This window comes from Megachile rotundata, chromosome 7 (assembly GCF_050947335.1).
Source record: "Megachile rotundata isolate GNS110a chromosome 7, iyMegRotu1, whole genome shotgun sequence".
Lineage (NCBI taxonomy): Eukaryota > Metazoa > Arthropoda > Insecta > Hymenoptera > Megachilidae > Megachile > Megachile rotundata.
The window spans coordinates 14,953,164-14,968,527 of record NC_134989.1 but is presented as its reverse complement, the minus strand read 5'-3'; the positions used below and the strand labels follow the sequence as shown (position 1 = coordinate 14,968,527).

Genomic DNA, 15,364 nt, shown 5'->3' with positions numbered 1-15,364 from the left:
TTCGCGGGAGCGTTGCCGGTGCACGCCTCGACTAAGTATACTATCAACGACCGTAACTGGCACGGTTAAAACAATACTCGTGACGAATGTACGCTTCACGCAGCCCCTTGCGCGCAATTAATTATCCGCGACTATAGTGATTAATCGTGGTAATTTGAGCGAGCACGGGACTGAAACGGTAACACTGACGGACAGCATTACAAGCCACAGCAACCCTATTTAATATCGTTGGATATACAACGTGGCCGTGTTACCTCGAGAAAGAAACCTCTGAATCCCTTTAACACCTGTTGTCTCCCCTCGTCGTTTTTTCAACGCTTCGACCATCCATCTTTCCCGTTTCTCCACGTTCATAATCTCCTCTCCCCTTGCCCCTGAATTAGTATTCATCTCAGACCATCCACGATACAGAATACCATTATTCTTTCAGCCGTTCGTCCAGCTGCGAGACGTTGCGTCGCGATAAGACATTCATGACTCTATGTTGCACGTGTATGAGAGCTGCTAGCCGATGTTACCTGTCGTTACACAAAACAGATGGTGTTGCGCTTATTTGGATCAGTTGCAAATTTGTTTAGGTTTATGGGTCCATTAGATTTACTGACAGTGTTCATATTAGATTTTGTACCTTCAAGAATTTTCATCGTGCGGATTGAGAGCTTAAATGATCTGGAAATTTGAGTGTCGGTTTGGGAATTTTAGCATTGCAGGATTCTAGAATTGAGGGACTTGAGAATGCGGAGATTTGGGAACTGGAGGATTTGCGAACGTATGGAAATTTGAGGACTTCAAGAAATTTGAAAATTTAGTCATGAAATTTGAAAAGTTCCGTCGAGTAGTAGGAAGTTTTCTCGCGCTACGTGAAAGGGACCAGTTCATAGTGGAGGCCCATCTCGGTCCCCGGCCAGTGACATCAGTGGTTGCGGTTAATCCGGAGCAGTCGGTCGTGGTCGTGCTCGCGGTCGGTCGTAGACGAGGTTGTCCCGTCGCGAGAGGAGAAGCGAAGAAGGACCAGGAAGCAGATCGGAAGATGAAGAGGAGGCAGAGGGAGGAGGAAAAGCAGAGGAGCAGGCAAGCGCAAGCGCCCATCCGATCGATGCCCGTTTCCCTCTCGTATAAAGCGCTCGTCCTCGGGGGGCGCGCGACAGTTGGCGTTCCGCATTCGGAACATGCGCCGCGTCGCGGGTACACCGTTTCACCGAGTCAGCGTCCTTTGCTTTATCGCTGGTTCGCGGATAAACATCGGGTCAGGTAGAGGCCGGAAACCAGGACGCTCGCTACCGTTTCGCTGGTTAATCGCTTAGACCGGCGCACGCCGGTGATCGTTCGTCTTCGCCGATACGACGACAATAATAAATCTCTGGGATCGTAGAAACGGGACGAGCTCGTTAGTGCGAGCTCTGCACTGGTCGGCAGTTCTCTCCTCCGGCACGAAGTGACCGCGCGCGTATTCGTTGGTGATTCGAGCAGAGCCGAGTGTTGAATCGTTTGTACAAGTGACCGGGTTCGTAGAAGCTCCCGGGGTTCTGGCGGAGGTTGCGAGAAACACGTAACGAGCGGATCTGCCGAAGATCCGAGTCGTCGAGCACGGATGTCCAGGTGCGACTTCGCGAATACCCAGGAACACGTAGCCGGTGCGCGTCATTCTCGAAAAATAGAGTAGTGTTGTCCGTGACCATTCGACCCAGTCGTTCGCTGGACGTCGCGCGTCACGCTCGACGGAGCCGCGGCTTGATTACTGGCTCGTTTCTCGCGACGTGCCAGCGACATTCGTCCCGGACGAGATACATCCGGACAGACGTCAGAGCGGCGGTCGCTGGACCGTCCAGCGGACGTCTCGACCGCCGTACGGCGAGCCGCTGGAGCCAGGAGGTGGAGAAGGAGGGGCTGTGGAGGTGGTGGAGGAGGAAGGCCCGCGGACGTGCAACAAGTTAAGAGGCCGCCGCCGCCGCCGCCGCCGCTACCGTCGACATCGCTGCCGCCGCCACCGTCCTCGCCACGATGTGACATGGATATCCTAGCCGTAGCCTGCGCCCTCGTCGCCACGGCCCTCTACTGCAACACCCTGCAAGCGGGTTTCGTCTACGATGATCGGTGAGTCTTTTTTCTCTTTTACCTAATTTCTTCGCTTTCGGATCCTTCCATGTTTCGACGATGTCACACTGCTGATGACATCATAGATTCGGGTCACGCTCGTTTCATATTACTGGCGTTAAAAATAATAACAGGCAAAGTACGGGCAGTACTAAATTTAGGCTCATTACGGATTCGTGTCACGTTCATCTGTTGTTCTTAACGTTAACTTGGAAATGATAAGAGGGTTACCGTTCGAATTGAGACTAGGTTAACGCATTCACCGAAGTGTCACATTTGGTTAGTAACACCAATGTTAGCATTGAAAGCAATAACACTAGCAGCCATAGTATTAGCTCCGCGTTAACACGTTCGCTGAAGATGCGGATTCGTACTCGGTTACTATTACAGACATTATCATTAAAATAACAATAAAATTACCATTTTACTTCTGAGCTAATTTATCCGTCAATTCCGTAACACGACTCCAGTTTTCTTTTCTTTGGTGAACCACTTACATTGATGTTCATCTTGAATTTTATATTTTGTTTCAGTGTACGTGTTTTCGTTTTAATATATGTGACCATTTCCGTCGTGTGTAATGTTTATTCGCTGTGTTTTTGCCTTTCGAATAAATCCACGATGAAAAATTACAAGTTATCTTATAGCAGACGAAATACTGTTTTTGTTGATTGACGTATCAAAATGAACCACCGAATTTATGATACACCCCTAGTGTTTACAAACACTACGCGTGACCGGATTACGGGGTGGTCGAATACTTTTATTTGATTTAATGTTTGTCGAATGTAACGGGTATATGTGGGTGCAGTAAATTTCGTGTTTTTATTAAGCACGGCAAATAAATCAGCACGAGAGAAAATATTCGGATATTTTGTTGCTCGTCGCGTATTTGAAAGATCGCGTTAGGATTCACTTATCCGAATGTAAGCTCCTATTACTCGAACCAGAGATTGTTCGGAGAGAAGCTAATCACCGAGCTTCCATTATTCGAACATTCCAACTATCCGAACCGAATTGTCCCCTGTCGTGTTCAGATAATTGAACTTCTACTGTACTCGACTAGGCGATAGAGCGGATCTATGAATTAGTCCTTTCGTTATTACGAGCGACCAGACGCATTCGTCCACGTTCACTGTAAAATAAATTTTCACATCGCTAAACTGTGTTGAACATTTGCACTCGAAGGTAATTTGACTGTTTACAAACGGCAACTTTAAAACTTAATTAAAAGGTTAAATGAATTCGCTTGAGGTTATTCTTTCTCTACTAATAATTTGCCCTGTTTATTTCATTATGTTTATACATCACACGTGTCACATTATAGAATCAGTTAAAAAATGCTTATTCCAAATTATTATATTAAATAGAATGGTGACTGAGAGTCACCTCTCGAGTGCAAAGGGTTAGAAATCTCTAACGTGTACAAATTAAAAAAATATTTGAAGACATCTCTTCGGCCAAAAACACCCGTGTTGACGATCTAAACGAAATTTGAAAGCGTCTCGTTACAGGTTCTTACGAAAGGTAACAAGTTATAATGGTTCGAGGTAGCTTAGTGTTTCGAAGCAGTTCGAATCTTCAGTCTGAACTGTAGTTTAAGGCGATTGCCGTAAGAAAGATTGACGCACGAGAATAAAGCAACTTCCCGACAACGTGAGCCGAATTAGATCAGATTTCCGCGCGATTTCGTACGAAATCACAAACGCCAGTTCGCTTTACGATATTTATTACCTTCGATACAGTGGACAGTGAACGTAGCGAACAACGGCAAACAAGCGCAAACACAATGAATAAAGGACAAGTCGCAGCTGGGTAAGCTGATTTACGAGCCACCGCGATTTGCGTTACGATTTCACTTAATCCGATTCCACTCCGGTTTAGTTAATCAGATATTACTAATTACGCTAACGGCTACGCAGATCATACGCCACTGGATTACCGTTCGAATCGATCCGGTTACGCGATGTCCGCTCACCGGTCCAATTCTTCCATTTGCCATTTCGTCCAACGAAGATGGTTATCCACATGTCCAGAATAAACCTACATTACCTCGTTCGGATACTCGATAATTTGCAGCTATACTTTGACCACATTAACCGATACACTCGCAGAGCGTATGCGGGCCTGTCTAGTGCATTAAGGTCCGAAGATTTGGCCAATTAGCCAGCATGAAACGATCAAGCGCAAAGTGCTCGATATCGGGTTCTTATATCTCGGATTATTATTCGCGACTCGCGAGGAGTAGATAGGATTCGACACGCAGGACGCGCCGCCGGTATAATCCAAAGTTACATTCTCGCGATAAGCGTCCTTAATCCGAAGCTCTCGAATTCTATGATACCGAATCCCTTAATTGAGTATCCCGTAATCTCTGGAACATCGTAGTTGCGGGTCGATCAGCTGCGAGGTCGGGTCTAGCTCGAACCGACCCGATTACGTACTTCTGGCGTCATCGATGGGAATCTGTTGCATCGTTATCGCGCGAGCGCGCCTCCGTGAACGTTGCACAGGGTGCAACGGCCCGCCGACGATAACTTCCCTCCGACCATCGACAGTCGGCCCTGATAACGCGCCGATTTATTCGCCTGCATTTTCCACGATAAGCTCTCGACCGTAAGAACCCACGCGAGTTACACTCTGTCCTCCGTGTATGCGTTCTACATACGTGATTCCTGCTTCGATCGCCCGCTGAAAAACCGCCTTCAGAATAATTAACTGATTCGCATCTCTCGTAGCGAAGGGGTTTACTTCTTTTAACCTCTTTGAATACCACGTTTATCTTGACAGTTGATAGCTACCTGTTAAATTTCTTGTGTACAAAGTAGTCAGGTCATAACCATGAAGTTTACTTCGAAATTTGTCTATGATTCTCTTTAAGTTTCTCTGGATGTTCTTTGGATGTTTCCTAGCATCCAGGTCTTCAAATACACAAGCATATCGCTACAAGTCGACTTACAATTCAATTCCCGCCCACATCGTTCATCATAGAGCTCATATATTAATGCACGCAATGTCCTAGAAAGCCGACAAACGAACAGTATATTATTCCCATAAGTAATCAGTTTGCCCTACATTTGTCGTCGAACGATTCGCTTTGATCCTCCCCATAAATAGTTGGGCTCCATGTAATGGAATAACACGGTGGCAGGATAATCGCATGAATCAGTTTATTCCGGCAGCCGCGTTTGAAATCAACCGTGTAGCCTGTTCTAATGGAATTGCGTGTAACGGTTTGCCTGGCGATCAAACGTTTAATCGGCGAATAAATTTAAACGCCGTTGAGTCTACGACTGATCCCTCCGTGGGCGTCCGTGAGCCAACGCCGCGACGCTCCCACCGGAGCGTTGAAAGCCCAAGTATAATGGCGAAAAACCAGGACGCGTGCATTAAAAGCTAGAGATAATTTTTCCATCCGATCCATTAGCGGCTTGAGTTCGATGGGACCGGCAGGACTAAGGCGACCGCCTCTACCATAATTAACTACGGTCTAATTATTAACTGCGCTGTGTTCGAGTTTCCCCCTGAGCCTCTCTTTTTCTTCTCATTTCTTTATTACATACTACGTGTTACTGAACTTAGACGAAGTATTAACTAGAAGCTTATTAATTCGATCGTGCAGGAATCTTCGTAAGTCCGTAAATTTAGAAACCGAGATACGAAAGTTTGGAACTCGTAAATTTGCTGGTCTAAGAGCACTTTGAATTCGTTTCCCATGAATCGATGAGCGACCACAGAATTCGCGTGAAAAACAAGCGTCCCGTAATCGATTTCGATTATTTATACCTGCGAGATTGTGTCCGTTCTCGCCGGAGGAAAATTCCACGCGTTATCTCCGTTCTCATTTTAACTGCAAGAACACGGGAAACGTTCCAGCGACCCCGTCAATTATTTACGCGGGTATCTGGCAAGGCGCGGGCTGGAAAAAAATTTCACCCAGTAAGTTGAAATAGTAACAAGTCGCTTTACATTTTTCGAGATCGAACGTCTCGACATCGCTACGGTATTATTCAACGACGCCCGGACAGTTTTAGGGCTTTCTTATTCCAAGCTCGTAGGAAGCTGCGAGCTAAGTGCAGCAGCGTCGGCTGCGTACGTCGAGGAAGCGCGGCGGTTTACGAGATTAGGCTGACTAGAAGGCGCAACGAAACTTTTCCCTTCCAAAACAGAGCTGCTTTCTTCCTGCCTTTTTACTCGTTACCATTCCAGCCGTCCTTATTCGTTCGTTTGTGTTGGGCGGAAAAAAAAAGGGAGAGAGGAGAAAGCACCCAGTAGGCAAATAAATATGGCTGTGTGTATTCTTTGCCAAGGCATTGTGGTCGGCGCGGCGCAGTAAAATACGGCACTTTTATTATCCTATGAGTTTCAACGTGGCGCAACGCGGCCAGAATAAACTCTCGAGACGAGGTAAACTCCAGAGGTAGAACCTATACCACCGGCTGAACCAGACGGGAGGATCTTCGGATCCCGTATCTCCTATTTATCATACAAACTTTCCTTCATTTTTTAGCCGGTGCCAGGATACCCTTCCGGGCTCCCCGGCCGGCGGATACGACGATGGATTTGCCGGAGAAACCGACTTATGCACACCGATGCGCGTGACGTTTACCGTCGCAGCGTCGGTGATGCTTCGTTACAGACGATTTCTCCGCGGTGACAGTCGTAAAACGTTGTCAAGAAACTTTCCACTGTTCTCGCGAATTCAATCTATTTCGGCGTCGGTAATAGATTACTGAAGTTGACGTGCGTTGCGTCCGAACTTACTCCTTAACAGTTTGGCCAGTTCCGTCATTCAAACCTAGCTAATTACTGCAACTGCAGAAAGTTGAAAGCACGTTTTCAGCGATCCTTGATTATACAGGCCGTAATTAGAATTGAACGCAAAATTGCAGAGAAAATACTAGTCAGATTTGTCACGTTTCAAGCGTAGTCTGTCACAAATGTAGCATGATAGGACAAGGATGACTCCCATAGTGGTCACCGATGAATTCACTTGTCCAACAGAAATTTGAAAGACATTTACGAGTAATCTCCATTTACTAATTTTTTTTAACTAAAAAGAAGAAATTTAACTTCACCGTAAATTCAAAACGAGTTTGTAATGGCAATATTTGCGTACCTCTTGTCGATAAAAGCAAACTAAACGTCCGCGTGTATCTTTGACGAGAAAACAGATTAATTATCCGTATCCGAGAACCTTTGTCTGACTATCTACATCAGTTTTCACTGCGACGGTCACACGTTTCACTTTATTGTGTCACGTTATGCACATCATAACGCAAAGTCAAATGCACACAATACGTGAAATTGAATTACACCGAATTAAAACCCGTCGAACTGAATCGAGCGAAGTTGTTTCAACCGGTCGTTCTTATTAAAACATTCATTTGTTTACGAATTTCGTGAAAGCGGGTAAAGAACAAGCATTCGGTCCGCCTGTCTAAACTGGCGGGTCCGGCATTTTAAACGCGTACTCGTGGCACATGGAGGAAATGACAATGGCGAATGGCACGAGCAGACTGCAACGTGTTTATGCTTTCGCTAAATAATGGAATTAAGCTGTTTTAAAAACCTTTCCTGGGGCAGCCTGTTATTTCACGGTACATTCGTTTTACGGTCCGATTTCTGCAGCAATCGGGGAACGCTCGTTCGAGTCAGCCAACCCGGAAAATCTCTCTTTTTTCCGTTTGCCGGGCATTATGAAACATTTGTCGTTTCATCGATGGGCCGCCACGCCGTTCGGTTCGACTCGACAAATTCATTCGTCGCTGGCTGCATTCGCGAAATTGACGGTGCCGGCCGTTGTTCCTCCGCGAATATCGCGAATCGATAATTCGCGATAATCCATTACGAGTTTTTTGCGATATCAAAAATTACGCTCGTTCGTTTGGAACCGAAAACGATTACTTCCTCGCGTCATGTGCGGCCACGAAATACCAGTATCCCTCTATTTACCCGTAACACCCGTTCGTCCAAGAATATTAAAAAATTGCATCGTTCGGTCGATGCATATATATACACACAGGTACACGTATACGCGCATAGGTGTGCGTGCGCGCGCGTGTGACGATGGAAACGAGCGTTTCCACTCAAATTAACCTGGTGCACGATCCTTGCTGCGACCTCCGGCTCCGGATCGAACCGGTCGACGTTGTCTGCAAAATAAAAAGCAAACGAAATAGAAAAAAAAAACACGACGCGACACTGGCAACGTAAAATTGATTTTTTCTTTGTCTTTGTTTTATTTTTTGAATCGCATGCAAATCCGCTCGTTGCTTCGCCCGGCCTTGTCAGCTGCGACTGACAATGCCGCCTCTCAGGATGAAGTTTATACGAGCAGCGGTGGTGCAAGGCTGAGCGCCGAACCGGAGAGATTCAAAAACCCTGCTGTGTAGATGTTGTAATATTTTAATATCGGTTTATGGAAAGGAGCTGGGATATATACGTAGGTTGTCCCGGTTATTCAACGATTTCCATCGTTTCTTCTCGCCGCTGAATTTTCCCCTGGAAAGCTCCCATCGTTTCTTGCTTCCCTGTACATTTTTGCGCCACGTGCTTTGTGGTAAATAATGATCCGTAATCTTGGGAGCATTTTACAGGATGACCGTTACGAATCGATTGGATTCCCGTCCATAATACTTTTTCTCGCGATGACAAATAATGGCTATTTGTCAACCGCATCGCTTCTGTGTTCAATCGGTGTTCTCCCATTAAGAAAGATCAATCAGCTTTCTTTCGCGAGACTCGATATTACCTGCGCGATTATTTAGTATCCGATCCATTTGAATAAAGCCATTCGAATGAATGAATTCGTTATGCATTTTCGTTCGTATTTTGCATACCGAAGCGATCTTTTTTGGACAAGAAATGGAATCGGTAAAGCGACGACGACTCCTCGTATCAGTTGACAATCTACATAATAAACTTGGAAATCTGAACACCCCAAAAAAACTATAAATCTTCATTTCTTCGTGTATCACCGTATCCGAGATTAGAATCGAATTTCCCCAGAGTCTAACACCCGAAACATCTGTCCTCCACCCTCGACGAAATATCGGTAAATCCTTCACCCTTAAAGCCGATATTCGAGTACAGTCGCAAACCGTTATCCACGGAGGATAGAGTCATTCACAGGCTGGAAGCAGGTGGTGCACATGTGGGATCAAAATGGTTGGGAAACCTCTAAACCTTACGAAAACCTAACTTCTAACTCGCTTCTCCGACTAGTACATTATTTTCACTCGACCACACTGTGAAATATTTTTCTAAACCAAGTTACTTTAATTTTGATAAAAGCTAAACGAATTTCTGGACAGTAAGCTGCTATCGAATGGCAAAACTACTCACGCGAAATACCGATTGCATAAATAATACTATTTACGCTGAATACCAACTATCCTAACATAAATAACGAACGTAATGGGATCAGCGTGTACCGGGACGCGTCATTTGGCCGTCGACTGGAATTCTTGCAATTCCGTTGTCGGAATATCGGTTTATTTATTCGTAGGTACTAGTAAACCGTGCTTATGCGCGTATACATGTCTGGACGATGTTTTGTACGAGCATTTCCCTATGGCACTGTGTAGCTCGACGTGCATTTATCCTGCAGGACTGAACGATAGGATCGATGCGCTTTATCGCGACGGAAAGAGTAGAACGGACGAGGGTGGCGGGAAAGCGATCGAAGATTATTTATTACCGGGCTCTTGGCCTTGATAGGGCCTTACGGTTCAAATGAAATACAACGCGCCGTTGATAGAGCCCTGCCGTGAAAATCGGGAAACAATCGAAATTCCCTACGATCGTATATCTGTCTGCGGCCTGACAGAGGGGAGATTGCACCGCGTGAGACGTCTCGGCAAACGAAATTGATTCGGTAAACAAACGCGAAGTTACGAATAGATTTTTAATTTCGATATTAAAATTTTCCTCAAACTTACTTTTTTAAAGCCAATTAAAATCGGAAATTAAATAAAAGTATAAAAATGTTTGACTCTGTTAGTAGTCTCGTTATATGGCCCTGCTTGATTGTCGAATATAATGTACCCGGAAAATTTTGCACAGTTTGCTACACGAAGCTTGCACAATACAAGATAACAAAGTAACGACGTTAAAAGTGGAGATACTTAAAGACATTGATCATGTACCCCAAAGAATGCCGGCTCGTCCAAAAATATACTGGGTCCATTGTAAACAGAGACACAGTCTGTCTGACACAAGAATCGTGAAGAATGAAGATGCGCCTCGAATAAAGGGTGCAGCGATAAGCTCGGTGATGATCAAAGTTTGCCACGGATTAGACGGTGAAGTAAAACTTCCTTTAAAAGCTGGCGTCTGTATTCGTGGATTCAAAAGGGACTCCGGAAACCGATACGTATCGGCGAATGTTTGTTGCTTTTCACAGAAAGTAACGAAAAATGGAAACACCGACGGTTATGTTCGTTTCTTGCTCTTGCACGCTGTCAAAGACGATGAATACGCAGACATCCAAAAAGCAAGCTGTTACTGCTTTAAGACCTCGGTTTCTTTGTACTTTGAAGCAGCCTTTTTCGTGCCGCGTATTTTACCATTCACTGATCAACCAATACCGCTAAGAGATTCCTATTTGCGCGGGATTCCTTTATAAAGTTCAGGTTACCGGTAGAGCAAGTAACACGGTATACTAACGCTAATATATTGCTGCCATGAGAGAACTTCAGTGGTAAATTTACTCTATCGTGATATTCTATTCAACTATTAATTTTACGGTTAATCCACATTAGCGGAGTTAGTCGAGTTAGGGAATATAGCAACTACAACAAGTTCGATAGCTTGTTAACGTTGATTGAATACCGGAATTGATCAAATACGGTTCAGGATCACGGTTCTTCCGGTATTATTCTGTTATTATTAGAAATCTGGAAATTTAGTGGTACGGATATTTAGGTATTCGTGGATTTAGTTAACTGGCCATCTGGGAGTTTATGCATTTGGCTAATTGGGGATTGAAGTATTTGTGGACCTAGGTAATTGGGGATCTAGGTAGTTGAGTACTGCAGAGTTAGGTATTTGTGGAGTGTAACTATTAACTACTATTTATAAGTATACTCCAAACTAATGACTTAGCGACCGAACAAATTTGGAAATAAATACAAGTCACAAGTTCTTGTTCGTAGAACACCGCAGTTTCAGTTCGAATACGGGGCGCACACAACATTTTAATCGAGCGACCGTAACGACTGGGAAACGAGCAAGCGCACTTTGTTACATTCTCTGTCTTTCTTTCTCTGCTTCCGTCCCTTTCTCTTTGTTCGTGTGAAATCAGCAGGAGTGGTAAACTGATGCGCGGACAGGGCTGCAATTACACGGCGCGTGTCGCAGAACTAATTAGCCACGGTTAATTTGTGCACCATTACCTGACGTAAGACCGCTGCCACGCGAAACCAGCCAGTAGCAGCATGTAACTAGACGCTTCAATTTGGACGATTAATCGAATTGTAAAGGAATATCGATTGGTTCTTTGAGATACTGTTCTTTGATGCGATTCGACACGCGGTGGAACCACGCGTTATATTGCCGCAGGCAGATTCCCACATACCGTATTTTCACTCGCGATTCGCGTGTTATATTTTCGCGTCGAGTTTCTACAACATTACATACAGTATTTCTACGCATCGAGTTTCCATGTATTATATTACTAAATGTAATATCTGAACATATTGTATTTCTACGCCGCACATTTCCACGCGCCGTATTTGCACGCGTCGTATTTCCACGCGCCTTATTTTCACGCATCGCATCCACGCGCTAAAACCACCGTTGTAGAATCACGCGTTACGTTGTACTACCATCTCGGCCCATGCAATTACTCTTGCTACCCGGATTCGAATGCATCAAATTAACGAACTACAACGAACAACCGCACGTTCATCTGTCCACTTCAAATATCTGTATTTAGCTAGACATTAACAAATTGCGAAAAAAATCTGTCACATCGATCGCGCTAAAAAACGCGCACGTCGTTATCATAATAAACTTCAGTGCGATATAACGAAAATGGAGAGCGTTTTTTCGAAGCGTGCTCGTTTCGAAAGTAGAGAAACAATTTCATATTGCTTCGAAATGAAAAAATAGAGAGGAAACGGGAAGTGGCGGCTGGAAGACAATTAATTAAAATGGATGCTAATGCGAGGAACGCTAATTATGTTCCAAAACATGTTCGTTCATTTCGCAAAGCGGTAAAAAATGCATCGTTGATAGGAACGAAAATCGCGTAATGCGTCCCGATAAAAAGCTTCTGAATGATCGGGCGGAATGTGTGGTTTAATAAATCGCACGACTGAATTCATTAGCGACGTGCATGGCAGCTCGTCCAAAATTGCTTCGAGCCGATAGCGTTGGTGAGATGGTTGATCCGGGAAAGGGGAATAAAAATGGCGATGGTTGCCCTTCTCTGTCTCTCTTCCCTTCGTCGATTCGTTACAATTCGAGTGGGTGCTGATATCGCGAGGAACGCAGACGGAGAACGAGGGGAAGAGAGAACGATACCACCCGGCCTATCGACTCGATCGTATCATCGTTTCACGCGAAGTCGTGCAAAATATTCGATTAGCGCGTGTCAATTAAGAAAATCTGAAACCTTTTATCCAATTTCCCGACGCTTCGTAATTACGTGTCCTACTTGAAATAGGAAAATGGACTGCCATTCCGTTGCAATTAAATTATCCACATCGATAAACAGCGAATAACGCGGTAATACGTATCGATCGGAAGTAATATGATTAATAAAATTATTTTTAAGAGGATTGCCCAGCTTCAATTTTTGCTGCAATATTTAGATCGATGGAGATCTTAATTATCTGAACTATTTGTTCCAGGTTATAGTACTTGATCATATTTGTATTATTCTTGAAATTAACTGCTTCGTTAATCATGTCAGCTACAACCCTTTCCTGGGAGTAACACTAGCTGTGACCTGTATATACATTATTGTTGTATATACATTATTGTTATCTCATCCACAGATGAGATCAGTAGTACATGCTGTTATATTCTCACGGGAACTTATTTTTTAATCCAAGATTACTCCTGAACAGTTTTAACATAGTATCGATGGGAAATCTATCGATCGTAGCAAAACTAGTCCATATCTATTCTCACCAGAATGTCTTATTTTTAATTCAAGACATCTCGTGACTCATCAATTTATTTAACGCGGTGGCATCAATAATAAATGTAATCGACAATGAAAAATAGCAGTCGATCCATGTAAGACATTCGTCGGAAAGCACCAAAATTCTTGGAGTCGCGTAAAAATAAAGGGGCGGATTTGGCCCCGTGGACCACGGTTTGTCGACCTCTGGTCCAGATTCGAGGGTTTCCGTTAGGTTTCGCGTCAAAGCGGGCTTTCTTCTCGCGGGATAAAGATTCTCACCGAACAGAGGGTCTGTTCTTCCTGGAAGAAACGTGGAATTATTTCCAGGCGTCGACGATTGAATCGTAGGAAGGATTTTCGCGTTGCGAGGTAGGCGCCTCGGGAGTTAAAGGGTGAATTCTTTCTTATCATCGCGAGGCAGCGAGCTTCCTGTTCGGAACAACAATGTTTCGTTGTTCGGCTGGCAACAAAACGTTGCCTATGTCTCTCTTTTGCTTCTACGCCGCTCGCTCTCTCCTCCTTTATTCGTCTTTTCTCAGACACCCGGCTCTGTTGCTTTAACTCTTCCTCCGTCTTCCTCTGGCCTGACGATTTCTCTTCTAGCAAACTGTTTCGTCGAGTCTTCTGGAAAACTGGCGCTCCGAGGCTGCTTCGGGACGAGGACGATGGCGGTAATAGTTGGAGCGTGGGAAGAGCGAGCGGAAGGAAGTCAAGCGAAATAGCAAATCCTCAAACAAACGGTGGAGTCTTTGCGAACTGCGCGAGCTTAGCAGTGGATTATCTTCGTCGTGTATAGCTTGACGTCGAGCCCGGCCGGATGTTCGATACCAAAGGATCCAAAATCGTGTTCCGCCGGTTTATACCCTTCTCCTGCGCCAGCCCCGTCGATGCCGGGGAAACTGCACGCGCGAAACGCGAACGCGTGAACGTATCATCGTACGGGGATATCTAAATTCACGGCTGCCAGACTCGATCCGCGAGCTATGGGGTGGCTCTGGCTTAACTGGCTTAAGAAGTTTCGCTCCCCGTGATTGAGCACATCCGTCTAAATCTTTGCAAGCTCCTGCCGCAGAGAGAGATCTCGTAGGCGCCAGACGTTCGCAAAATATGTTTGGGTGTGCTTAATTCTTCGCTGGGTTGAGTTTGCCGATTGGATTAATCGAGCGGCTGGATAGTGCCGGTTCGTTTATTGGCATCGATTTCTGTTCGTACGAGATACATAATAAAGCGAATTTATCAGGTAACTAAGTTTTCACGGTAACTATTGGGGCGAGAGACTTTGCTTATCTTTATGCATGGCACAGTTTCGCGACGAATATTTGTTAAGGGCTGTTAAATCAACTTGTGATATAAATACACGTCTGCGTTATGCCTAGCATAATCACGGATATTATGCTCCCTATTAGATAATGTGTCATCTCGTCATCAGTAAATCTACATATGTATATGCACATAAATCAATTTGCGAGTAGCTGCTCCGCGTCCAGTGTACGGCGCACCGAATTTACCCGCAACAGATTCTTATTATAATATCAATCTCGTATTCAAATATTCAAATTTAGAAATTTGGGGATTTGAAAACATTCATATGTATGCACATTACTGTAAAGTACCTGCTAGATATGGCTATTTCCACCGTGCGGTTTAACTCGGTAGCCCGAATTTGGCATTCATAGTTGTTTCATCGACAGATAGTCCTATGATGCCATTAACAACGAAGGAGCTCGATTTGAAAATCGATGCGATGAAGCGCAGGATTAACAAAGATACATACAAAGCAGATTATTTCATTAACGATAAATCGATCGACCGCAAAGCTCGCGGCATTCAAACCGGTGACAAACGACACCGGCGTAACATGGCTTTGTTATTCATGGACCTCGGATCGATTCCTTTCGCTTTCGTCAGCCGACAGGTGAAACCCAATGAATCGGTCGTTCAACGCGTTGTTTCGTGAGCACGGTGTTCCACGCTCGCTCGATCAAATTCACGGTTTATGAAATTAAACTTCGCGAGACAAAGGGTGGAATTCGAACGATCATTGTAAGAATGCGATTCGAACCATTATGGGTTTTCCATCGGACAAGCGGACTCGACGCCACGAAATCTCTTTAGACCCTCAACTTCAATCTA

At 44.8% G+C, this 15,364-nt stretch overlaps 1 protein-coding gene across 1 annotated transcript in view; it reads left to right on the top strand.

Annotated features, from left to right (window-relative positions):
* The first annotated feature begins 1,133 nt into the window (after nucleotides 1-1,133).
* The window catches only part of Tmtc2 (Transmembrane O-mannosyltransferase targeting cadherins 2), a 214,820-nt gene continuing 200,589 nt past the window's right edge, over nucleotides 1,134-15,364 (top strand). Inside the window, exon 1 of the mRNA XM_003699369.3 lies at nucleotides 1,134-2,094. Coding sequence (XP_003699417.1) covers nucleotides 2,009-2,094 — 86 coding nt within the window. The 5' untranslated portion in view covers nucleotides 1,134-2,008. The remainder of the gene's footprint in view (nucleotides 2,095-15,364) is intronic.